At 44.6% G+C, this 27,106-nt stretch overlaps 1 protein-coding gene across 3 annotated transcripts in view; it reads right to left on the bottom strand.

Moving 5' to 3' along the window:
• Positions 1-25,313, bottom strand: part of SUCLG2 (succinate-CoA ligase GDP-forming subunit beta) — a 349,371-nt gene extending 324,058 nt beyond the window's left edge. The window contains exon 1 of one of the 3 annotated variants that reach the window (XM_061618679.1): positions 25,176-25,313. In XM_061618679.1, coding sequence (XP_061474663.1) covers positions 25,176-25,262 — 87 coding nt within the window. In that variant the 5' untranslated portion in view covers positions 25,263-25,313. The remainder of the gene's footprint in view (positions 1-25,175) is intronic. The other 2 variants (XM_061618681.1, XM_061618678.1) reach the window with 2 other exon arrangements.
• Between the last annotated feature and the right edge of the window lie 1,793 nt (positions 25,314-27,106).

The raw sequence follows: 27,106 nt of genomic DNA, 5'->3' as shown, positions 1-27,106 counted from the left end.
ATTTCCAGTCCAGGACCCTGATCTAGTTTCTCAAGCAAATTTTTCTGCCCCACAAAACCTCACTGATTTTGGCGGTGGCAGCAAAAACAAAGGGGGAGCTAATTATTTATTACAATTAACATCCCACCTTTCTTCCAACACAGAATCCAAGATAACGTACATGTGATTCCCAGGCAGTCAACAACCCCAAGCCTGCTTACCATCAGCAAGCTGGAGGCCTCATATGCCTTTAAAACAATTAATGGGCTGGAATGGGTGGATACAACACTGTGAGACAACCACACACACTGCTGACATATCATGGTAGTGCAAATCATGGTGGTGGCTTACAAAAGCTTAATGTGGACGTACTGGTTCACATTGATGGTACTTGCACTACACCGTTTTCCCTACCTTGAGTTGCAAGCTTGCCAACAGCATTAAACAGAAAGCTACAATGTTGTAAATATTTATCTGTTTTACTGTCATTGGGGCAAAAGATAGAGCACCAGTTCTGAAAGAAGGAAATACATGATGAGGTAGTTTTTTTAAAAAAGAACAACACCCATGAACTGGGTAATGCAGTTTTATAAGGGATTATGTTTGTGAAAATTTAATAGGAAATGTCCACCTGCCTTCTTTTAAATGACCCATTGTCCTTAACACAGAACTAAAATATATTCAATTTGGGCTGTATAATATAAACCATTGTTGGCAAAGAGCATTTCTTTTCTTCTTTTTTTATCCTTTGTAAACACATTGAAGATATAGGTATGTCTAAGTTTCAGAGTAACAATGCACACTAGAGGAGCACAAAAAGGATATAGAGCATCATCTTTGACCTAGATACAATACAAATGAACAAAACGTGTATCTCCCTGGGAAAGCTACCATGAGAAAGAGCCCTAAAAATTCTATTATGGTTATTCATTTACTTGCACTGCAGCCTGAACAAACTGGAGCAAAGGGGGCTGTAAATCACATATGGTTTACAGGTATATGTTCCAAGGTCTCCTTAATTTGGGGAACTCTCTGCAACAATGATGAAAGTACATAATATGAGTGGCCAAAATTCCCATATTGATCCTCTAAGCTTCACTATATATCTATGTGTATGCAAAATGTGTATGTATATCTGCATGTGTATGCACATATGTTTGCCGCCCTGGGCTCCTGCTGGGAAGAAAGGTGGGATACAAATCAAATAATAAATAAAATAAAAGGGGTGTTTCTTTTAATGCTACTCCACGCCTCTCAGTTCCTGGCCATTTTCACAATTGCTCACAGAATGTGGCTGGCCACAAGAGACCTCTGATGGAAAACTCAAGAGGACCAAAGGCAAAGCTTACTACCCAACGCAGCTGGCAAGAGTAAGCTAGAGCAGGAATCACAAAACTTTGTCACAGAAGTCTTCTTAAAGCAGTAAGTCAATGACAAGAGCTTACCCAACATGAATACAGACAAGACAAGCACGACCTGCAACAAAATGCTGCAGTGTGGAGTGCTTCTGCTCACTGTTCCACCAGTCAATCAAACCTCCTCCCCAATTCCCCATTCCATCCCCCCCCCCGAGGGCAGGTTTCTATATTTTTCCCCAACAGGCACCTTTCCTTAGATTATTGGGGAGTCGGCTCTCCCCCTTGAGTTTTTTCTCCTAAATGAAATACTTTTAAACTGCCTTTTATCAATACTGGGACGGCCTGTGGCCCTCCAAATGTTGCTCGACTAGTTCCCATTATCCTTTTCTACTGGCGATGATGCGAGTTGGAGTCCAACAACATATGGCCACAGGTTCCTCGCGCTAATTCCTCTCTTCCAATTGTTAACCATTCAGTCACTGTTCAAAGGTGTAGGGGAGCTGAAGCTCTTTATGTAGTACATCAGCCCTCCCCAACATGGTGTCCTCCAGATGTTGGATGCCTCCAGATATTACAGACTACAACTCCCAGCAGCCCCGGCCAATGAGACCAATGGCACCATAAAGGAAACCATGTTTCCTTTGCAAACATTCTCACAGAAGCAGGCCTACAAAAAACACACACACCATCAATCCAATGATACTTTGCCACTTTGTTTCTCATGAGTCCACTGACAAATATCCCAAATTTTCTTGACACAGCTAATGTTCCCCTGTGTTATAATGAGAGATAGTGGCCACTGTGTTCTTACAATCTCTGTGTTGGGAAACTCCCAACTAATTATGCTACAACAGGCTTCAATCTGTTGGATCCTCCTAGCAATCATTTAGCATAATGATCCATTCAGTCTTGATCACATTAGGCTGGTAAGAACGGTTATCAGATTCAGAAAGGAAGGAAAAGGGTTATTAACAAACCCTTGTCTCACAATATGCTGCCAGAGGAAAGCCTTTGGAGGCTCAATGCCAAAGAAACTGATCTCCATGGGACCAAAATGCAGCATATGCATCATCTGTACATAACAGGGGGCCAGTATTCTTTAGCAAACGTGATTACTGAGAGAAGGATTTGACTCAGGGATAATGAATTGTGAAGAGAGGTTCCGCTTTGTGTTTGAACATAATCAGCACAACACAAGCTACAGGGAAGTTCTGCCAGTTTTTTTCCCCTCCCTCCAGTGAGGCAGAGCAAGAAAGATTCTGTCTTCCCAGGACACTTAGGGGGTCTGCCAATCTCCCATATTTAAAAGATGTCCAACCCACATTCCCAGAATTGGGGACTTGAAAAAGCTGCTATGGTTTACTAAAGACTGAGGAACTGGAAGTGTATACAACGAACTCCAGACACACAGTAATATCTGCACTGATGCTTTTCAAGCCCTTATTGCAATAGCAAGGGCATGAACGGTTAATTTTAGTTTGGCAGTGCCAACATTTTACATCACTCAAGAGGTCTTCTGGGAAAAGAGCTACATAAAGGCCTGCTGGATCAGACACCAGGTCAATCTTCTCACAGTGCCCAACCAGATGATTCGAGGAAGCCCACAAGTAATGACGACAATCATTCTCCCACACTGTGTACCCTCAGCAACTGGTATTTAGTGATACACTGCCTATGAACATGTAGGCTCCACTTAATGATGATAGACAAAAACAGTAATATACTTGTCCTCCCTGTATTTCTGTGATTCCCCTTTTTTAACGTACCTAAACCAACAGCCATAACCATATCTGGTGGTTGCAAATTCCACCACTTATGCAACCTTTAAAGAAATATTCACTTTTGCTTGTCATGAATCTAGTGCCAATAAATTTCACTGGACAGTAGCAAGGGAGAAAAAGTACCCTTATTCTGTTTTCACCACACGATGCATAATTTTATTAATTTATTAATTTATTAGATTTATATCCCACCCATCCTCCCAGTAGGAGCCCAGGGTGGCAAACAAAAGCACTAAAACACTTTAAAACCTCACGAAAAGACTTTAAAATATAATCAAACACAACATGCTTAAAAACATATTAAAACAAAACATCTTTGAAAACATTTTTTAAAATGTTGAAAACATCTTTTAAAAAAGGGCAGTAGCTAATAGGTAGCCAGTGCAATTCTTTCAGCAGCAGGGTAACATGTTGGCGATACCCTGATGGTACCCTGTGGCACCCCACAGTGCAACTGCCAGGGGGTCGAAAGACAATCACCCAATGCTACTGTCTGAAAATGACCCTTGAGATAGGATCGGAACCACTATAAAACAGTGCCTCCAATACCCATCCCACCAAGTTAGCGCAAAAGGATACCATGGTCAATGGTATCAAAAGCCACCAAGAGATCAAGTAAGAATAACAGGGTCGCACTTGCCCTGTCCTTCTCCCAATAAAAGCCATCCATCGGGGCAACCAAGGCCGATTCAGTCTCCTAACCAGGCCTGAACCCAGATTGGAATGGGTCAAGATAATCTGTTTCATCCAAGAGTACTTGCAATTGCTGCACCACAACCCTCTCAATCACCTTCTCTTAAAAAAGGGGTATTTGCAATCGGGCAGTAGTTGTCACAAACCAATGGATCCAGGGTGGGCTTTTCAGGAGCAGTCGAGTCACCGCCTCTTTTAGGGGGGATGAAACCACTCCCTCCCGCAATGATGCACTGTCCACACCCTGGATCCACTTGGTCAAAATCCCTATGCAAGTTTTAATAAGCCAAGAAGGACAAAGGTCAAGAGGACATGTTGCTGTCCACATCATCACAAGCACCTTGTCCACGTCATCAGGCCACATCATGAAACCGTTCCCAAGAAGTTGCAGCAGACATTGCACTGCACACCTCACTGGGGACCACAGTAGATGCAGATGGGGCATCAAGATTGCTATGGAGGCGAGCAACTTTACTCTCAAAGTGCCTCGCAAACAATTCACAGTGGGCCTCCGAAGGGTCTAAAACTCCATTTCCTGGAGTTGATGTCAACAGACCCGACAATACGGAAAAGCTCCACTGGACGGCTACTTGAGGATGAGATGGTGGCACAGGTGGGTCTTCTGCACCACACTCATCGCCCCACAATAGGCATGATGATATTTTACTCATGCCCAATCAGCCTCACAGCATGTCTTTCACCACATGCGCTGTAGCCATCGTTAAGCATGTTTCATTGCCGTTAGCTCACTGGTGTACCAAGGTGCAAACCAGGCTCCACAATTTATTTATTTATTTCCTTATTTATTACATTTATATACCGCCCCATAGCCGAAGCTCTCTGGCCAGTTTACAGCAATTAAAAACATTAAAAACAAATATACAAACTTAAAAACACATTTTTTAAAAAAAAAATTAAAAACACATGCTGAAATGCCTGGAAGAGGAAAGTCTAGACCTGGCGCCGAAAAGGTAACAGTGTTGGCGCCAGGCGCATCTTGTCAAAAATATCATTCCATAATTTGGGGGCCACCACTGAGAAGGCCTTCTCCCTTGTTGCCAGACTCACAGCTTCCCTCCAAGTAGGCACCTGGAGGAGGGCCTTTGATGTTGAGCGGAGTGTACGGGTAGCTTCGCATCGGGAGAGGTGTTCCATCAGGTATTGTGGTCCCAAGCCGTGTAAGGCTTTATAGGTCAAAACCAGCAACTTGAATCGAGCTTGGAAACATAAAGGCAGCCAACGCAAGTGGGCCAAAATCGGTTTCATAAGTTCGAACTGTCTGCTCCCTGTTACCAATCTGGCCGCTGCATTTTGCACAAGCTGCAGTTTCCGAACTGTCTCCAAAGACAGCCCCATGTAGAGCGCATTGCGGTAATCTAACTTGAAGGTTACCAGAGCATGGACAGCTGTAGCCAGGTTATCCCTGTCCAGATAGGGGCGCAGCTGGGACACCAACTGAAGTTGGTAGAAGGCACTCCGTGCCACCGAGGCTACCTGAGCCTCAAGTGACAGAGATGGTTCTAGGAGAACCCCTAAGCTATAAACCTGCTCCTTCAGGGGGAGTGCAACCCCATCCAGGACAGGCTGGACATCCACCATCCGGTCAGAAGAACCACCCACTATCAGCATCTTAGTCTTGTCTGGATTGAGCCTCAGTTTATTAGCCCTCATCTAGTCCATTGTCACAGCCAGACACTGGTTCAGCACACTGACAGCCTCACCTGAAGAAGAGGAAAAGGAGAAATAGAGCTGTGTGCCATCAGCATACTGATGGCAACACACTCCAAAACTCCGGATGACTGCACCCAATGGTTTCATGTAGATGTTGAACAGCATAGGGGAAGAACTGACCACTGCGGAACCCCACACTGGAGAGTCCAGGGTGCTGAGCGATGTTCCCCAAGCACCACCTTCTGGAGCAGACCCGCCAAGTAGGAGCGCAACCACCACCATGTAGTCACTCCCACTCCCAACTCAGCCAGTCTTCCCAGAAGGATACCATGGTCAATGGTATCGAAAGCCACTTAGAGATCAAGAAGAATCAACAGAGTCACATTCCCCCTGTCTCTCTCCCAACAGAAAATCATACAGGGCGACCAAGGCTGTTTCCATGCCAAAACCAGGCCTAAAACCCGACTGAAATGAATCCAGATAATCGGTCTCATCCAAGAGTGTCTAGGAGTTGGAGCTGGCCTGCCACCACTCGTTCAAGGACCTTGCCCAGGAATTGAACATTTGCTACTGGCCTATAGTAATTAAAATTTTCTGGGCCCAGAGAGGGTTTCTTCAGGAGTGGTCTCACTACCGCCTCTTTCAGGCGGCCAGGGACCACTCCCTCTCGCAGAGAGGCATTAATCACTTACCTGGCCCAGCTGGCTGTTCCATCCCTGTTAGCTTTTATTAGCCAAGAAGGGCAAGGATCCAGCACAGAAATGGTTGCACAAACCTGTCCAAGCACCCTGTCAATGTCCTCAAGCTGTACCAACTGAAACTCATCCAAGAAATCAGGACAAGGTTGTGCTCTGGATACCTCGCTTGATTCACCTGCTATAACACTGGAGTCTGTCCTGGCGGATGCTAAAGATTTTATCCTGGAAGTGCCTAGCAAATTCATTACAGCGGGCCTCAGATGGTTCTACCACGTCCTTGGGGCCGGCATGCAATAGCCCCCAGACAATTCTGAAGAGCTTCGCTGGGCGGCAAATTGATCATTCTGTGTGTGGTTTATTGGTTTTTTGCTGCCCTCACTGCCCCTAAATACAGCTTACCATAGGCACTTACCAGTGTATAATTGCATCCACTAGGAGTTCGTCTCCATCTGCACTCAAGCTGTCTCCTATATTGTCTCATAGCTCTCAGCTCTGGGGTATACCATGGAGCCGTATGAGCTCTACACAGGAGAGGGTGCTCAGGAGCCAGAGAGGGCGCTTGGGGGCAACCATGTCAAGAGCCCAACGTGCCTTGCTGTTCAACAGCGTGACAAGGGCTTCAACAGGATCAACTGCTCTATCTACTGGGAACTCCCCCAGGGCATTCAGGAATCCTATGGATTCCATTAGTCTCCGGGAACTGACAGTCTTTATCTGTCCATCACTCCTCAGGAGAGGATCGAAGCCATAAGTCTTAACTTCACCAGGAAGTGGTCTGACCATGCCAATGGGGTGACATCCACCCCCCCCATCTCCAGGCCACCCCTTCCTCCATCTGGAGCAAAAACCAAGTTGAAGGTGTGCCCTGCCCTATGCGTCAGGCCACTGACAACTTGAGACAGACACATGGTCATCATGGAGGCCATGAAGTCCAGAGCCGGAACACTAAATGCAGCCTCAGCATGGACACTGAAATCATCCAGGACTATCGTTATGGGCTTCTAGGATGCCCTCCCCCCTGAGGTTTTTTTACCAAAACTAAGAAGCCCCCATACCTTAGGAAAGGTAGTCCAAATCCCATTATCATTTTGGTTGCCGCTTTCTGCATTTTTGCACTGGCCTTTTATTTTGTGAATGAAAATGCACTGGGCATACAGAAGTTAGCCACCAGTTTTTCCATCTAAAGATGACAGAAAGGCCTGGGCTGACCCAGCACTTAGGCACACAGCAATGCCAGTACCCCCAACAAATGAACCAAACCAAACCTCATGCACAATTTAAATGTAGCCTTCTCAGACACAAATTTCAGATGTAGGCCTCGGGGGGGGATGGTATCCTGCCACAATGTGTGCATATTAAAAACTCTTTCTGGACATCTCAAGTCCCATATCTGTTATTCTAGATATGGCACAAAATCCAGCGTATTTTAATTTGCAAGAAACTATATAGAAGGGACAAGTAAAATTAAGATTAACAACCCAGACAGTTTCATATAGTGTGATACAGTTAAGTGAAGAATGTTGCCTTTGAGAGAGTCTTTTCACTTGAACATAGTAATTAGACACTGAATTAATTGAACATTTTTATCAACACATTTAATATTTCACAGACCCTTATGAAAAGTCTTTGGAGCATTGGGGGAACAAAGAAAATATATTTTGAAACATTACCTCTTACTTCCTTCAACCTCTCCCTACCCAGCAACTTTTTAAAATTTAGATACAGTTTTACCAAGCAGAACATCTCTTTGCAAAATTAAAACCTTGTCAGAATAGCTGAACTATGCTTGGTTCCATAAAATAAACCACATCATAGCATTTAAAGCGGAGAAAGCACATTTTGCAGTCTTGGCAGAGAAATAAATCCTGGGACTTAACTGCTTGCTTTCTGCAACTACATAGCATCGTATACTGCTATTAGTTTCAAGATGACTTAACTGGTTTCACCATACATGCATAGATGTCATATTTATATTCTAAGCCTTAAAACACACTTGTGTGTACAGTCTGGTTCATGTTTTTGATCAGGAATATGGAGCTCCAATTAATTCAAGGCTTTCCCTGGAAAATTAACAAATAGGATCCAAGCCTGTTTCAGCAATTCCACACAATGTTAAGGAGACACACAGAATATATATAATGTGTGTTATTGAAAAATGGAAATGAACTACCTTCAAGTTAATCCCAACTTGTGCCGACCCTACGAATAGGGTTTTCATGGTAAGCGGTATTCAGAGGGGGTTTACAATTGCCTTCCTCCGAGATTGAGAGGCAGTGACTGGCTCAAAGTCACCCAGTGAGCTTCATGGCTGAGTGGGGATTCAAACCCTGGTCTCCCAGGTAGTAGTCCAGCACCTTAACCACTACACCACACTGGCTCTCGTGTTATTAGTACAGTTTTAATTGTGTAAACATCCTTGGATAAGCATTTCAGCTTTACTGGGTCACTGTGTAATCCTAACCATGTTTTGATGTTGTTGTTATGTGCCTTCAAGTCAACTACAACTTTAAACCACGTTTAAAGCACTCTATAAACATATTTACTGTAAGAAGACTCCTAAGCATGTTTATTCAGAAGCTCCATTTCTTCAATGGGGTGAACTGTCTCTAGCAAGTGTATTTACAATAGAAGCCTTAAATGGCAACACAGTAAAATAAGTATTAAGTATAAACACTCAGAATTTCTACTGACTCCCTGGATCCTAAGCAGAAGAACTTAATTTTCAAACAAGACTGCAGTCCTATGTACATTTAGGAGTAAACTTTAATGAACCGGTCTGGATTTAATTCCATGTAAACACACATTATGATGCAACTGTGTTAGGCTTGCCATATTAGCAGCAACCATGACATCCCCCTTCAGATTAGAATATAGCTTTATGCTTAAGAAACAGTAAGCCAGGTTTGTTGGAAAAAATATCTTTTGTCCAAAAATGAGATTTAAATTATTCCTGCTATAATCTTGGAATACACACTTGGAAGGAAGCTGAAATCATCCTACAGCTAAGCATGTAGGATCCGGATCAGTATCAGCTTCTCATTGGCTAAGTCTGGGTGACTCTGGCATGTTAGGACCCACTGGTGTTACACAGGAGACCAAAGTTGGCAATTTCACTTAATGGGCTGGCAGACAAATTTTCAATTGCCTTGCCTTCTTGCAGAGGGAATCTGTAGATTACAGAAAGCAAGAGGGTTTGGGATTCCATAATCTTTCCAGATACAGTGCCTTGCAAAAGTAATCAGACCCATGACTAATGCTCTCATATTACTGAATTACAAATGGTACACTGCAGTTTCATTCTGTATGATGTTTTATTTTGAAACACTGAAACTTAAAATCAATTATTGTAAGGTGACATAGGTTTTAGGTTGGGAAATGTTTGTAAGAAGCATAAAAAACTGAAACATGTTTGTATAAGTATTCAACCCCCACGCATTAATATTTGGTAGAGCCACCTTTCACTGCAATAACAGCTTTAAGTCTTTTGCGGTAGGTATGGATCAGCTTTGCACACAGTGTCAGAGGGATTTTGGCCAATTCTTCTTGGCAGATTTGCTCTAGGTCGTTCAGGTTGGTTGGACGTCACTTGTGGACCACAATTTTCAAAGAGCACCATAGATTCTCAATGGGATTGAGATCAGGACTTTGACTGGGCTACTTTAGGACATTCACCTTTTTGTTCTGGAGACACTCCACTGTTGCTTTGGCATTGTGCTTGGGATTATTGTCCTCCTGAAAAGCGAATTTCCTCCTAAGCTTGTTTTTTAGTAGACTGAAGCAGGTTCTCTTGAAGTATTTCCCTGTATTTTGCTCCATCCATTCTTCCTTCAGTTTCAACCAGATGCCCAGCCCCTGCTGATGAGAAGCATCCCCACAGCATGATGCTGCCACCACCATACTTCACTTTAGGGTGGTGTGTCTTGAGGCATTGGCAGTGTTAGCTTTGTGCCACACATAGCACTTTGGGTGTTGGCCAAAAAGCTCTGTCTTGGTCTCATCTGACCAAGAAACATTTTCCCCATTGCAGCTGGGGCATTCTCATGTTTTCTGGCAAACTCCAGACGTGCTTTCAGATGATATTTTTTGAGTAACGGCTTCTTTCTTGCCATCCTCCCATAAAGGCCAGTGTTATGCAGAGCTCTTGATATGGTTGACTGGTGCACCATTACTCCATTCCCAGCCACTGACTCTGTAGCTCCTTCAAAGTGATTCTTGGCCCCTCTGTGGCTTCTCTCACAAGTCTCCTTTTTGTTTGTGTGCTGAGTTTTGAGGGATGGCCTTTTCTTGGCAGTGCCTGGGTGGTGTAATGCAGCTTCCACTTCCTGATTATTGAATCCAACTGCGCTCCCTGGGAAATCCAAACACTTGGATATTATTCTGTACCCTTTTCCTAATCTATGCATTTGTATTACATGATCTCTCACTTCTGTAGAATGCTTTTTGGTCTTCATTTTCCTTCAGATCCACAGCCTGACCAATGGTCCTTCAACGGTTGGGTTTTTATCCTGACAGTGTGACAGCATCTTTAATGGTTCACAGGTGGAGGCCAATGGTAAAGAATTTTTGTGTCCTCGATAGGGCAATTTCTTTCATCTGTGTAAACTGGGAGCTTCCACAGCACAGGGGTTAAATACTTATGCAAGCAACATGTTTCCATTTTTTAGGTTTCTTACAAACATTTCCCAACATAAAACCAATGTCACTTTACAATAATTGATTGTTTCAGTGTTTCAAAATAAAATATCATACAGAACGAAATTACAATGTACCATTTGTAATTCAGTAATATGAGATCATTGGTCAAGGGTCTGATTACTTTTGCAAGGCACTGTAAACAAGGGATTCAGTCTTCCTACCATTGGCAGGAGTTGTATGTCCCAACTTAAAGACACTATACAGAAAGCACACCTTCTCCCCCAGCTCCTTTTTTGTTCTGTTTTGTTAGTATGGTGTTTTGTTTTTACACACCGCAACCTCATGACTATGTACACAAACATCCACTGCTTATCTGACCAACAGCTTAATTTTGTACAGCCTCTTTCTGGGTCCTTTCCATATACACGTTTCCCTGCATGTCTAGCTCCATTCCTTTAGCTTCTCCAGTCCTTTGGCACCCGCTATCTAATCCAACATGCTGTCTGAATCACCATTACCTGTTTCACTCCCAAATCTAACAACCACCACCATTCACTCACAGCAGTTCTGGGTTAACGTGGCGCTCTTTTGTAGCCAGGTTAATATCTTATGCAACCTATAATAAAGGAACTAGCCATAGCCATAGCCATATCTATATCTTGCAAGGCCATAACATATTGATTCTCATCATATTATTGAATGAATTTACTGATATATTACCCACAGATAATCTGTGCTCCATTAAAACAGTTAATAGTTTAATCCTGTTTTAATGCTGATTTTATATGTTTATATGTTTTATATTTTTATAGGTTCTTACTGATATGTACTTATTTTTATCTGGAAGCCGCCTTGAGTTCCAGTTTGGAAAAAGGGCGGAGTATAAATAAAGATGATGATGATGATGATGATGATAATGGGCATTTTAATTGAAATAAAGCTCTCTCTGCACTAACGTAGTTTAAGATTGAATTGCAAGGAAAAAGAGGAATTGACCAGAGAGAGTAAACTTGCAGCTGAAATAATAATCACAAATAAATGCTACCCTAAAACCCATTAAAGACTAGTTTTAATTTCATTTTAAAACAATATTAGTATTATAGTTGATTAGATACGAACATTAATGTTGTTCTTGTTAATTAGTAGAGAAAACAGGTAAGGGCCTTGCCCAAAGGTCCTTTTATAACTAAAATTCTGAAATAGTTTTTTTATTTAAAAAACCCTATGTTTATAGAAGATTTCAGCAACACTTATTCCAAACTAATCCAAATGACATTTCAGTAAGCAGATATTAATAGGACTGCAGGCTATTAATTAGTAGCTTACTCAGTTGATACATTCATTGCTTAATTAGTGGGAGACCACTTTTAAATCAGTAAAGGCAAATTTTAAACAGTGACGGTATAAGTTAAGGGCATACTTGTTAAAAATATGTATTAGTTCAGGTGTGTTACTATTAGGGCTATAACATGGCTGAAAAATATAATTAAATTAATTGTATGAGCAATAGCTGACTGATCTACTGATTATTTGAATAAGCATGCATAAATTTGCATTAAAAGCTTTTTTTAAAACAAAAGTAGCCTATGTTAAAGAAGCACCAATTCAAAAGAGGCATTACCCATTGTCTCAAGCATAGGAGGGAATGCTTCTTATGACAGCACTTATCTGCAATACACTTGTATTAAAAATTACTAACACATTTTTTAAAAATCTGCAAGCTGATTGTGGACACCTGTTTTCTTGAACAAAACATTGCAACCCTAGTTACTATAATTGATAGAGATGCCACTGAAGTATAATAATATCTGGCTTACAATACACATTTATCCAGCTGACAATTCACAAATGCAGGGAAAGTTCGCTTGCCACTGAAAGTGGATGTTTTCACAATTCAAATCAAGACTTCTATGAACTTGCACATCTATTTTACTCCTTTGAAGACTTCATTCTACAAACCAGGGGCACCAGCACTTGGTGCATGTTCACTCACTGCAGAAATTGACTTTAACTTCTATAAATGGAAACGTAATTTATAGAATACCATGGCTCCTTAGGAACATAGGAAGCTGCCTTATGTTGAGTCAGACCACTGGTCCATCCAGCTCATGGCAGTGGCTCTCGAGGGTTTCAGACAAAGATCTCTCCCAGCCCTACCTGGAGATGCTGGGGATTGAACCTGGGACTTTCAGCATGCAAAGCAGATGCTCTACCTCTACCATTGAGCTACTGCACTCCCCGAAATGTACATCTCAAGGGTAAATCATGTGTGGCAGATGCAGGAGGGCTTACAAAGAGGGTTTACAGGAGACTCCTATTCCTCTGACAGAGTTCCAGTGGCCAGAGTGATTTAACAGTCAGCCCCTCTTCCCAGAGAATTCTGGTGATTGTAGCTCTGTGAGGGGAATATGGGTCTCTGAACAACTCTCAGCACCCATAACAAACTACACTTCCCAGAATTCTTTCAGGAAAGAATTCATGAGTGTTAAAGATGTGTTACAAGATGTGTTATACAGCTTAAATGTATAGTGCAGATGGGGCCCAAGGGTATTTATTTCAGTTTCAAACTCTCATTCCAGTTCACAACACATTGGGCCATGGTTTATACTTGCCATACATTCATTATGTATATATGGCCTTCATGAAAGGAAAACACTGTCGAGGTAAAATGAAATCCGGCCATTAGTGAAAGGCAGAGGAAAACCCAACCTCATGATCAACTAGCCAACTTAAAAGAAAAATTACAAAACCAAACAAAGCAAATCAATTTAAAGGCCAGTCATAGTGCCAGCCATGGTGCATAACAAACCTATGTGGAAAGAAAAGGAGTGTTATACAGAAAACATTATTCCTTCCCTTACCCCCTCACTACAAAAAGAAAAAAAGCTAACCAGTTTAGAACAATCTTTCTCATTTTCAGAGAACATTCATAACTGGCGACCCAATTATGATTTGAACTGGGGGGGCACAGTTCAACCACCATTAGAGGATAGAAGAGAAAATATTTTAAATGGCCTTTTCTTCTAAATATGAATGGTAGATTTAGTTCATTAAGTTGTAATGTACCTTATACTTCTCTCAATATTTCAAAAACACAACTATGCTGAGGTTCAGGTAATATGCAAATATGTTGAAAAGCAACTGGCTGATCCGATAAAAAGAAAATGGAACACAACACTTATTTATTGCTTCCATTTCTAAAAAATTACTTTCCACCCTTCAAGGGTCAACTGGGGTTTCCAGGGAAATTTCAACCAGTTGACAGCTCCAAAAGTTAATCATTTTTATAATACTTTTTTAACATTCAAAAACCTTGGCAATGTTTGCTTCTCATCCACAAAACCTTTTCATTAAGGTTGCAATGCTATGTGTATTTGTTTAGAAGTAAGTCCCATTGAAGAAAGCAAGACTTGTTTTGAGGTAAAGATTCAGGGGCTTCAACTGTAACAGTTCTAACTTTACAGATGGGGAAACAAGAATGAATCTAGCAGCAACATGATAAAAATCATGCCACCAGGGGCACGTCACACTTCTTGGGAATGAAGAGTTTCTATTAGTCTAGTAAGGATCTCTAATTTATCTTCCAAATGGGATACTCAAGGTGTGATATACTAATTTCGGGACTGGTAATCTACAACCCATCTAATTTCATGCAAATAGCAAAGAGAAGGGACATGACAGACAGACAGACAGAGGTGGCAGAGAGAGAAAATGATGTCCCACCCAATTTTGGCTCGAACCCCATCCACTGCTAGCATGCAGCCGACATGTTATCCCCAACACAAAGAAGATTCCTTGCCTCTGTGTAAAGTCATATAAAGCAATGAATAAATAATTTGGAAAATATAAGAATGAACCTTTGGGCATGCTCTCTTCAGGCATTCAGTGCAAATGTATAAAGGAATGTGCAGATTGGTCCCTCTTCCTTGATTGATGCTGCACACACTGGGCACACATCCAGCCAATATTTATTTATTTATTATTTGATTTATATTCCGCCCTTCCTCGCAGCAGGAGCCCAGGATGGCTTATCAACATTCATCTGAAAGGGCTACTTTACTTGAATGTAAGGTATCCAACACAGGACTGGAACTACCATCATCAAGAGATTGGGGTTTGCCTCCACACATTTCTGTTTGTCCTACATGTTTACAGTGAATGCCCAAAGAGGGCATCTGTGTTTGAACTTAAAAGACAATCAGGAAAATTAACATGCACATTCCAAAATGATGATTATTCCACATTGTGCACAACTAGATGTTGGGAGATCACTGCAGCTGGATATGTAATAAACTTTAGAGGACTGAACTTTGTTAGACTAAATTAACAAGAACTAAGATTCAATGACTTAAACCAGACATCAAAACTGTACAGCAGGACAGGGAACTTCTGGGCAATAATCTCTTTCCTTTTTTAAAAAACACTTAAGGTCTTTACAATAAAAGAATCTGATATCGAACAATACTGATATCTTTAAATAGGAAATTATCACCAGAGATCAAAAGGCTATCTGTTCTAGAATGCCACTGAGGACACATTTTGTATAATTCCAAGATTCTACAATATACACTATAACACTCTCTGTAATCATTTGATACCAGCTGCTTGCAAGCACAACTCTGGATTAATAGACTAACATTCTCATTAGCAAAGGAGAGCCTTGATGCCCCAACTCACCTATACATGCAGATCCAACCGTGATGGTTCTCAACATTACATTTTGGCAGAAAACAAGAACACATATGTTTTTAGGATTTAATGTGTACCTAGGCTAGGAAAACTCTTAGAACTGCAAGTCAGTCAAGACCAATTAACTGCATTTGTGCAGCTCCAGGTGGTTGAGAGTTTTTAGCATCCTTTCATCCTGCTAAATGTTTATTTTACCATATGCCATCAGTTATGCATAGAACACAAACCGTTAAATATCAGATTTTTTAACTCCGACAGAACCACAATACCTAGTACAGAAGGGGAGTCATGTGATTAAGAACTCCAGTGGAGGAGCACAAGTGAAAATATGGAGTAAAGACATAGGAAATAGCAGGCAAGGGAACTGGGGGCCATTATGTACACTTTGGACAGGCACATAGATATAGATTTTATAGTGCAGTTAGCAGCTTGGCCATTGTGCCATACACTAGACTAGTGGCTAGAGCAGCGTTTCCCAACCTTTGGGTCCCCAGATGTTGCTGAACTACAACTCCCATCAGCCCAGCCAGCATGGCCGATGGTCAGGAATGATGGCAATTGTAGTCCAGCAACATCTGGGGATCCAAAGGTTGGGAAAGGCTGGACTAGAGGATGTTTCAAGCATACCCTTTGGGGGGGAGGCACTCTAGTACCTTTCCACCATGGAAGTATGCTTTCATCAACTCACTAGGTGGCCTTTGGCAAGCTCTCATATCCTGAAGAAGCACCTCTTTGCTCTAGCCTCTTTACTTTAGAATCTGAGAGATATATATTTTCAGATGCAGCCTATTCTCTTGATCGCAGTATGTTTCAACCAATTTTAACATCATATTTTACAATGTTGTAACCCATCCTGGGGCATTATGGTGAAGGGCACTTAAGAAATTTAAAAAATCAATAAAAACATAGCACTAGCTGCAATATGGGTATAACAGCACTAACCCATCCTACAGGGTTATTGTAAAGCTCAAAGACGGCGACGAGAGAGGATGTTTGATTGGGAGCTCTGCACCTCAGCTCCTAATTTCTTCCCTTTCTACCGCCTGGTATTTATCATCTTACCTTATCATCGATGTCTTTGCTTATGCTTATGCCGGCGTTGGTACGATCTTGGACTGTGGCTGGACTTTACATCTTTGCCTGGACCCAGTTTTGCTGTTTTGGCCTTTGGTTCGGGGCGGAGCCACGGCTCTTGGGTTGCTCTGACCCGTTGCAGAGTTCCATCTTTGGCGTGCTACGGCTGGAGTGTGTCGGGGGCCGCTGTTGCCGCGGCGTTGCTGCCCTGGCTGCTGCGGTTCTCGAGGAGTCGCTGCCCTCCGGGTGCTTCTCGAGTGCTTTTGGGCCGTTTGTTTCTGGGCCCGTTGTTTGGTCTCCGGCGTGGCTCTGGCCGTTTCGGATTTACAACTGCTGCTGCCTTGGCTTTTGTTGTTGCTGCCGCTGCTCTCTGGGTCTTCTGGACTGCGTTGGTCGGTGTTCGGCTTTGTCGTCGGTCGCCGGCTGCGACACGTCTGTGAGTCTTGGATCGATGCTGCTAGGTTCCGCTGCTTCTGCCTGCTGCTCTGTCGCTGGATCGATGCTGCTGGGTTCCGCTGCTTCTGCCTGCTGCTCTGTCGCTGTTTCATCGTGGCTTTCTGCCTGCTTGCCACCACTCCATTCAAGTTCGCTGCTTGGGGCGTGTCTTGTCCTCTGGCTTGCTTACTTGCTGTTTACTGGGTCGCGGGCAGATATTTTACAACTTTATTTGATGACATTACTTATGGATGAAGCTTGATGCGGAGAAGAATTTTAACGTCGGCTGCTATTGTTGCTGTTTGGGTGCATTTTAATTGTCTGTTTGTTTTGTCTGTTGTGTGTATGAATGAGATTGTGTGGACGTGTTTGTATATGTTTATGTGTATTTTTATGCGTTGTTGTGTGAATGTGTTTGTTTGTATTTAAATATTTTTAAAATGTGCCTGGGAGAGCATGCTTTGTATTTAACGGGGGGGCTTCCGGGGGCCCCAATTAGCGTAGTGATGGGTAATGGGAGGTATGGCGTTAGGAGGAGAACATGCCAGGTAAGGGGAACTCGCCCCAGACAAGTTGTGTCTGTGCCTTGTTCCGGTTCTCCTCAAGACCACAGAACTCCTGGTTGTTCTATCAGCCAGCCCTTAGATCTCCAGGTGCTGCTTTTGAATGCCAGGTCGGTATATAATAAAACCTCCCTTGTCCATGATTTAATTGTGGATGAGGGTGCCGACCTGGCGTGTATAACCGAGACCTGGGTGGGTGAGCAGGGAGGAGTTGCCCTCTCTCAGCTTTGCCCACCTGGGTATACGGTGCAGCACTATGGCAGATCTGAGGGCCGGGGAGGCGGGGTCGCTGTGGTCTATAGGAGTATTTTCTCTCTCACCAGGCATCCTGTCCAGATGACGACTGGTCTAGAGTGCCTCCACCTTGTAATGGGCCAAGGAGACAGACTGGGAATCTTGTTGGTGTACCGCCCACCTTGCTGCCCAACAGCTTCCCTAGCTGAGCTGACAGAGATAGTCTCGGAGGTGTTGTTGAGGTCCCCCAAACTTGTGGTGTTGGGGGATATCAACGTTCATGCCGAGACTGTCTTATCTGGAGCGGCTCAGGACTTCATGGCCTCCATGACAACCATGGGGCTGTCTCAATTTGTTACTGGCCCAACGCATGTGTCGGGTCACACTCTTGATTTGATCTTCGCCACTGGTCATGGAGATGGTGATCTGGAGGTGGGGTATTTTTCATCTACTCCATTGTCATGGACAGATCACCGCCTGCTGAGTTTTAGACTTACGACGACTCTTTCCCTCTGCAAGGGTTGGTCCGCTCCCGGAGGCTTAGGGATCCTATGGGTTTTCAGAGGATTCTGGGAGTTTTTCCAGCTGATAGTACTGGCGCTCCTGTCGAGGCCTTGGTCGAACTGTGGAATACAGAGATGGCCCGGGCTATCGACACGATCGCTCCCCCGCGCCCTCTTCGATGCAGAGCTCATACAGCTCCATGGTATACCCCGGAGCTGAGAGTGATGAAGCAAGAGAGAAGGAGGCTGGAGTGCAGATGGAGACGAACTCCAGACGGATGCAATTATGCTTTGGTAAGTGCCTCTACTAAGTCGTACATAAAAGCGGTAAGGGCGGCGAAGAAGTCCTACTTCGCTGCCTCTATCAAGACATCTCTCTGCCGCCCAGCAGAGCTTTTTAGGGTTGTACGAGGACTCTTACATTCTGGTCCTCAAGATACCATTGAAACATCTGAAGCTCGCTGTAACGACATTGCAGGGCACTTCCAAAATAAAATCGCATGCATCCGCAGGGACCTAGACTCTGATGTTACGACAGATGAATCCATTGAAGTGTCCAGAATACGGACTTGTCTTTCATTATTGGATGAGTTTCAGTTGGTGCAGCTTGAGGAAGTGGACAAGGTGCTTGGAATGGTGCGGGCGACCACGTCTGCTCTAGATCCTTGTCCATCTTGGCTGGTCAAGGCTAGCAGGACTGGTACCACCGGCTGGGCCAAGGAAGTGATAAATGCCTCCTTGAGTGAGGGAGTAGTCCCTAGTAGCCTCAAGGAGGCAGTAGTGAGACCTCTTTTGAAGAAACCTTCCTTAGACCCAGATAACTTGAACAATTATAGACCGGTGGCAAATATCCCCTTTTTGGGCAAGGTTCTGGAGCGGGTGGTTGCCAATCAGCTCCAGGTGCTCTTGGATGAGACCGATTATCTGGATCCGTTTCAATCCGGTTTTAGGCCTGGTTTTGGCACTGAAACAGCCTTTGTCGCCCTGTACGATGACCTCTGTCGGGAGAGGGACAGAGGGAGTGTGACTCTGTTGATTCTCCTTGATCTCTCAGCGGCGTTTGATACCATCGACCATGGTATCCTTCTGGGGAGACTCGCGGAGTTGGGAGTTGGAGGCACTGCTTGGCAGTGGCTCCGCTCTTACTTGGCGGATCGTCGCCAGAAGGTAGTACTTGGGGAACATTGCTCGACACCTTGGACTCTCCATTGTGGAGTCCCTCAGGGGTCGATTTTGTCCCCCATGCTTTTTAACATCTACATGCAGTCTCTGGGTGCCGCCATCAGGAGTTTTGAAGTGCGTTGCCACCAGTACGCTGATGACACGCAGCTCTATTTCTCCTTTTCATCTTCTACAGGTGAGTCTGTGGATGTGCTGAATCATTGCCTGACCGCGATAATGGACTGGATGAGAGCTAATAAACTGAGACTCAATCCAGACAAGACTGAGACACTGTTGGTGAGTGCCTCCCCTGACCAGATGGTGGATGTTCACCCTGTTCTAGATGGGGTCACACTCCCCTTGAAGGAACAGGTTCGTAGTCTGGGAGTTCTTTTCGATCCTTCCTTGTCTCTTGAGGCGCAAGTGGCCTCGGTGGCAAGGAATGCGTTCTACCACCTTCGGTTGGTAGCCCAGCTACGCCCCTATCTGGACAGGGATGACCTTGCCTCAGTTGTTCATGCTCTGGTAACTTCTAGGCTGGATTACTGTAATGCGCTCTACGTAGGGCTGCCCTTGAAGACAGTTCGGAAGCTTCAGCTAGTGCAAAACGCAGCAGCCAGACTGCTGACGAGGACCAGCCGGTCAGCACATATAACACCTGTTCTGGCCCGTTTGCACTGGCTACCTATTTGTTTCCGAGCTAGATTCAAGGTGCTGGTTTTGACCTATAAAGCCTTACACGGCGTGGGACCGCAATATCTTGTGGAACGCCTCTCCCGCTATGAACCTACCCGGTCACTTCGCTCAGCATCTAAGGCCCTCCTCCGGGTACCAACCCATCGAGAAGCCCGGAGGACAGTTACTCGATCTAGGGCCTTTTCTGTAGTGGCCCCCGAACTGTGGAACAGCCTCCCCGAAGAAGAACGCCTGGCGCCTACGCTTCTATCTTTTCGGCGCCAGGTTAAGACCTGGCTATGCTCCCAGGCATTTTAAGCGTTTATGTTATAATTTAAATTTTTTATTTTTTATTTTTTTCTTTAGTTGCTGCTTGTGTTTATTGTTTGTTGTCTGATTTTATTGTTGATATTTTGTATTTTAACCTTTTTGTACACCGCCCAGAGAGCCACTCGCTATGGGCGGTCTATAAATGAAACAAATAAATAAAATCTGCTACTCTGCTGTGATATGTTAACCAAGACACAAAGCCAGAGCACAGCAGGCCTGAGCCCCAGAATTTATCTTCCATGTCAAGGCACACCCTTAGAATATCACAAGTAATAAATGATAAATGCATAAAGAGGGTACAAATTCCACAGCTGTGTTTATTCTGTTGTACAAAACACAGAAGTGCACGTTAGTGGGCACCTGCCAAGGTCACAGCTCCAGGGCTGGCATTAACAGTTGCTTGGAGTCAGGCACCTGCCAATAACCCACAGTCTGGCAGAGGGTCAATTACTGTTATGAGTAATTGGGCCAGTTTGCCATTTTTCAACAGGAGAAGTGCCTGGCAGCAGAAGAACCAAATAACCACAGCGCATGCTCCACAGGCTCCACCAAAGAGCTTCAATCAAGAAAAGGGAAATCGCCCCAGAAGCCCCTGCAACAATCACAGGGGCCTGGGTGAATGTCTGTTTCCTGCTGGGAGGAACACTGCAGAGAACAGAGTAAAAACTCTTTCATGATTCTTTGAGCTTCCTGCAGCGTAAGGGACTCAGCTCCCCCCCCAACATAGAAAATGTGAGATTGCACCAGAGGCCCTGGAATATCACCTGAGCCTCTGCGGTGATCAGACATTTCCTGGTTCGGGAGATGCCTGGAGAGTGCCAAGCAGTGACCCCCTCATGGTACGAGAAGCCCCAGAGAATCACTTCTCCATCACCTTCATGCATCCCTGGCAAGGGGAAAGGGGAGCTTGCCACAAAGGCCTCTGTAACAACATCAAGCTGAGGGGGAGCCCTCAAAAAACCAGAGCAGCATCTCTTTTACAGGGTTTATATAGCCTCATCAGCCGCGAGTGAGAGACGTGGCCATTATCCGACACATACTGTACAAGTTAACTGTAGTGAGCTTTTAAGGAATGTGCTTTGGGAATAGTAACTCTACCCACCTCAGTTCTCTATATTACCATTTTTATTTCTGTGCTGGATATAATCCTCTCTCCCATTTAGCTTTAACACTGTTAAATTAGGTTAGCTATTTGTATTGTTGTATATAATACTGTATGGATTTATTTCCTGTGTTTATTGACAATGGGTTGTATTCAACATACCATGAAGTAAACTGTTCCATCAGCGCAAGGATTTCTGCTCACATAACAAAACGTTCTGCCACCTTCTCCCACCCCATGTGCCTCCTAATCTGATCTAGGGGTTCCTCCAACCCCCTAGAGAAGATCTGGAGAGGGCATGCAGGGGAGGGGGAGAAGTCCTGCTTCGCAAGTGGAAATCCTTTGGAGGATAAGAAGAGTTAAATACTACCCATTATTATTATTATTATTATTATTATTAAATTTATATCCCACCCTTCCTCCCAGTATTTCTAATTGTTCTTTTCTTGTTGTTAATTGTTATAGAGTCCAGTTGCCCCCCCAGCTGGCAGTTGTGGACAAGGATGCGGCTGGCTTGTGCGGCTGTGGCAAGCTGACCAGGCCCTAGCTAGCTGGGGAGGACTAGTCGCAGAGGAAGGCAATGGTAAACTCCCTCTGAATACCGCTTACCATGAAAACCCTACTCATGGGGTAGTCATAAGTCGGGATTGACTTGAAGGCAGTCCATTTCCATTTCATATTCATTATTGTTCATTTGGTATGTTGTGAGCCACTTCAGGCACTATTTGGTGGAAATGTAGCATACAAATAAACTGACTGATCTAGAACTTGGGCATCAGCTTGCCCTGCCCCCCCCGGTGGGTGGGTGGGTTGGTGTGCACGTGTGTGCATACACGCGCACGCAGGGGGGGGCCATGGACCCCCTACCTGTCTAGTCTTTACCATTGCCGTTAATTAAGATGGCGGCCGCAGTTTCCCTAAGGGGAATGAAGCCTCCGCCGCCATCTTTGTTGATGGTACATGTGCGTGCTATGCGCGCACATCTCTGCCATCAACTAAGATGGCGGCAGTGGCTTCAGTACCTTAGGGAAGCTGCAGCCACCATCTTCATTAAGGGCAATGCTAAAAAGCTGGCTGACAGGTAAGTGGGGGGCGTGGGGGGGCAGATCGCGGAAGGGGAGTGGAGGCCCCTCAGGGGCTCCTGTAGCTCTGGGGCCCTCGGGCCAGTGCCCAACCTGGCCGCCCTTTAGAACCGGCCCTGAAAAGGAGCATGGAAAAGTTGCTGCAAAGGCCTCCTCCAGGAAGCCCTTCCAACAGGATGTTGGAATGGATACCTGAGAGGAACACCAACTCCTTCATGATCCATTCTGCCATCAGATCTACAACTGAGGATGGCAACACAGAAGGGAAGCTTTATTAATCATAATTTTGATTTATAACCTACTACACACCATCTCTAGACTACTTAATCTCTTGCACGTAAAAATTAAAAAACCAGAAGCTATAAAAAATTAACAATAAAACAGCAATAACTCCCCCCACCAAAAAAAAAAATTAGGTGTACAAAAGGGAATCCTAAAGTAGAGGAAGCAGTGCTTTTTTGGTAAGAAATGAGGTACCCGTATTCCGTACTGGTGAGTACTATCACAAAAAAGCCCTGAGAGGAAGTGTGTGTTTGTGTAACAGGATAAACACGAGATCCTTTGCGGGGGGGGGGCTGTAAAGGAAATTGGAGAGGATGAAGAGAGCTGTGATGTGGGGAGGAGAAGGTAAGACAGAAAATAAAATAAAAAAACTTATGGACGAGGGCAAGAGTTGTGTAAGGGAGCTGCAATGGGGGAAGAAGATAAGAAAGGAAAAGGTGATAGTAGGGCCCACAAAAACCAGCCTTGTCAGCTCAAAGGAACATAGGAAACTGCCTTAGATCAAGTCAGACATCTGCCCATCTAGCTCAGTGTTGTCTACACTGACTGGCAGCAACTCTTCAGGATTTCAGACAAGGCCTCTCCCAGCCCTATTTGGAGTTGCTGGGGATTGAACTTGGAACCTGTTCTCAATGAATTATGGCCTTCCTCAGGATGACTTACCAGCGCCTACCCCAGTTCAGCTGTCACAAAGGACCAGCAACCGCCACCACTGAGGACGAGGCCCGAGGGCCTCCTCCTCTGTGCTGTGCCACTGACTGTGAAAGTGCTAGGGTGGTTCCCTCTTCTGTCTACACACCTATTAAAGGGACAGGGAGGCCATCCCCTTTTGAATCTGGCTTACCACACAACAACACTTGCCCCTCTCCACCTCCTACCCAAAACAAGGAATTTTGAATTGAAAGAAGCAGCCACCTTTGCTTACACGGGGGGGGGGGGGATTAAATCCTACTCAAGTAAGCAGTTTCTCCTCCATCTAATTGTTCGCTCTCTTCCTTTCGGGCTGTGCAGTGGAAAGAATTAGACACAACATCTTAACTAATCCCAACCAACCTGCTGGCCCGGGAGACTGAGATGATGACAAGCTGGCTCCTTGAAGCTTTCTCCACAGGATGACAGGAGCAGGGATGGGAGTTACAGGCCACACGGCCACTGCCCACGTTTACTTGCCCTATTCCTCTGGATGGCAGAGCAGGCCCAGTCCCTAGTTCCAAGAGCGTAGAGGTGTCAGCAACTGTTCCTTAAACCAGAGGTTCCCAAACTTTTTTTTGCCATGGACCATTTAGAAATCTTCATAGACCACTTAATGATTTTTCTGCCTGTTACAGTAATTCTAATACACTGTGCTAGATGCTGTGTTATTCTTAATTGTATTTTATTGTTGATCTTGCTTCTGACATTGCATTACAATTTGCATTCCACAGAATTCAAACTGTAATACAATAAAATAAATACAAGAAATACAAGAAGAATTAAAAAAAAATTAAAAGCAATATGAATATTTAATGTGGGCATGGCACACAGCACCTGAATGAAGCTCACAGACCACAGTTTGGGAACCCCTGTCTTAAACCACTTCCAGCGCTCAGGTGAGTTTGTTTGGATGAGGAAGGGGAAGGAGGTTGCACTCACAGGGTGGGTAGGATGGAGAGGAATAGCCTCCCTTATGGAAGCAAGGAGGAGGCTTAGGAAGGGCATAGTGCCAAGGCTTCTCCAAAGTCTAGAGCTGATTTTAAAAAATATAATTAAGGGCTAGGCATACAACACTTACAAGGGAGGGATTACCATTAAAATCAATGGGACTTGCTTCCAACTATAAACATGCCTAGGATTGCACTGGAATTCATGTATCGGAGAAAAAAAAACTTGCGGTGAGAACTTTATATGTTTTTTTAGCATGAACAGAGTGCCTTTTCGTTATCACAGAGAAACATCGGGTAAGAAGAACGGGTCCGTTGAAGGTGCGACTCCCAAGAATGTAAGCAACAGCTTAATAAGAGATTTAAACGACTCTCAAGTAGAAACGGCCGAGGGACAGTGGAAATGACAGAAGGGTCAATGGGATATCTCACCAAGAACAGCCCCCAAAGGAGACCGGGATAGTGAGAAACGCTCTGCCTAAGACTGGCAAGAAAGGAAACGCATAACACCGCTCAAATCCTTCCCCAGGACACACTGGCACCTGGGCCGAAAATGCCCAAGACGCCGGGAGGTGCCCGGGCGCACTCACCGGGCTGCGCCTCCTAAGCAGGGAAGCTCTGAGCAAAGCCAAATCCCGCACCGCTGTTCCAGCCTGACTTGCCATGGGAGACGCCATCTTAGGTCAGGCCGCACGTGTGCAGCGCGGAGGCGCGGCCGCCTGACCAGAGACAGCCCACGGGGCGGTGCTAGCTCTAACCACGAGGAAGTGAAGGAAAGCTTCAACACCAGCCACCCAGCAAAAGGAGGAGGGGTTGCTCCCGACGCCGACGCCGCCTGCTTTAGAGAAGAGTTTCCTGCTGTGGAACCGGGTATTGTACCTTTGGGAGAAGAAAAGGAGGAGAAAATGTCCCAAAGCATAAGGAGCAACACGCAAGTTACCTTTCTCAGATTCAAGCAGCTGTACCCCCTGGTTCTTAACCAACACAGTGACTTCTCAAGGTGTCCTTTGTTAAAGCGACTCCCTCCCTACTAGCGCTTGGTTAAAGTGAAACTCCCTTCTCTTGTAAACACGCGCGCAATACCACACGCGTACCTGTACTTCGATTCAGGCTGCCTTGCTACTAATATGCTTAGGGAACTAAGCTGTGGTGGGGCTTACTTCTGAGTAAGCATGCCTAGTATTGGACTGAAAAAGGTTTCTGTCCAGTTGCTGGGGGGATGGGTGGGAGTAATCCGTATAGAACGCAGCTGGATTTACGTCTGGAGCGTAGAGTAAATGCATATGTGGCTAAACTTCCCTTGCTAATAAAGTATGTTAATAAAAGTGTTGAAGAGCAACGAGCCCAGGATTGAGCCCTGTGGTACCCTACTTGTTTCCTCCCCACAGTTTGAGAAGGAAATATTGATAACTGCTCTTTGAGTACGATTCAGTCACCAACTGTGGATCCACCTGATATCCAGCCCACTTTTACCTAACTTGCTAACCAGATTATCATGGGACACTTAGTTAAAAACTTTGCTGAAGCTGAGATATGTCCACAGCATTCCCACCACCTACCAGGGAGGTTACCCGAATCTCCCCGTCAAGAATAACAATACATTTATGGAATCAAAACCATCAGGCTTCTGATATCATAAATACATAATGATGTCATAAAATCATAAAAAATAAGTAACTGGGGGTGTCCACCCTGAAATCTGCTCTGGGCCAGGACAAACCATACACCCCATGAAAGGGGAGGGTGTCCTCTATGAGATGCCACTGTGCCCCTCCTGTCCCAGAGCTTCTGTTGGGCTCAGGGCACGGAGGAGGGCATCTATGCAAAATCAAAGCAGAGAAAAACATACAGGAAAAAATAAGTAAATGGGGGTGCCCACCCCAAACTCTGCTCTGGGCCAGGACAAATCATACAGCCCAGGAAAGGGGAGGGTATCCTCTACGAGATGCCACTGCATCTCGCCTGGCCCAGAGCTTCTGCTGGGCGCAGGGCACAGAGGAGGGCATCTATGCAAAATCAAAGCAGAGAAAAACAGACAAGAAAAAATAAGTAACTGGGGGTGCCCACCCCAAACTTTGCTCTGGGCCATGACAAATCATATACCCATAATAAATGCATAAATGTACTGTTATTCTTGAAGGGGAGATTCCCCCGATCACAGTGATATATCATACAGGGTACCCCAACATATATGTTGGGGTTCAGAGACATATTAAGTTTGGCTTGAAGTAATAGACAGCGGTTCTGAGAGTTCTTCAGCAGTTCCATCAGGATGCAATTCAGTGGGCCCTGTAGATTGGAACTCATTTGAAGTGATTCCTTGACCATTTGTCTATCAACCTCAAGCTGCTATCCTGCCCCTTCAACTTCATGTTTCTCAGGAGGGTCATAGACCCTCTTTTGGGAGAAGACTGAGCCAAAATAGGAATTAAGCACTTCTGTCTTTTCAGCAGCCTTCTAGGTAGACATGAACAAGATTGTCTGGTTTTGTGATTATTATAATTGCCATACCCTTACCACC

The sequence above is a fragment of the Rhineura floridana genome, chromosome 3, assembly GCF_030035675.1.
Source record: "Rhineura floridana isolate rRhiFlo1 chromosome 3, rRhiFlo1.hap2, whole genome shotgun sequence".
NCBI lineage: Eukaryota > Metazoa > Chordata > Lepidosauria > Squamata > Rhineuridae > Rhineura > Rhineura floridana.
This window is presented reverse-complemented; position numbering and strand designations above follow the sequence as displayed.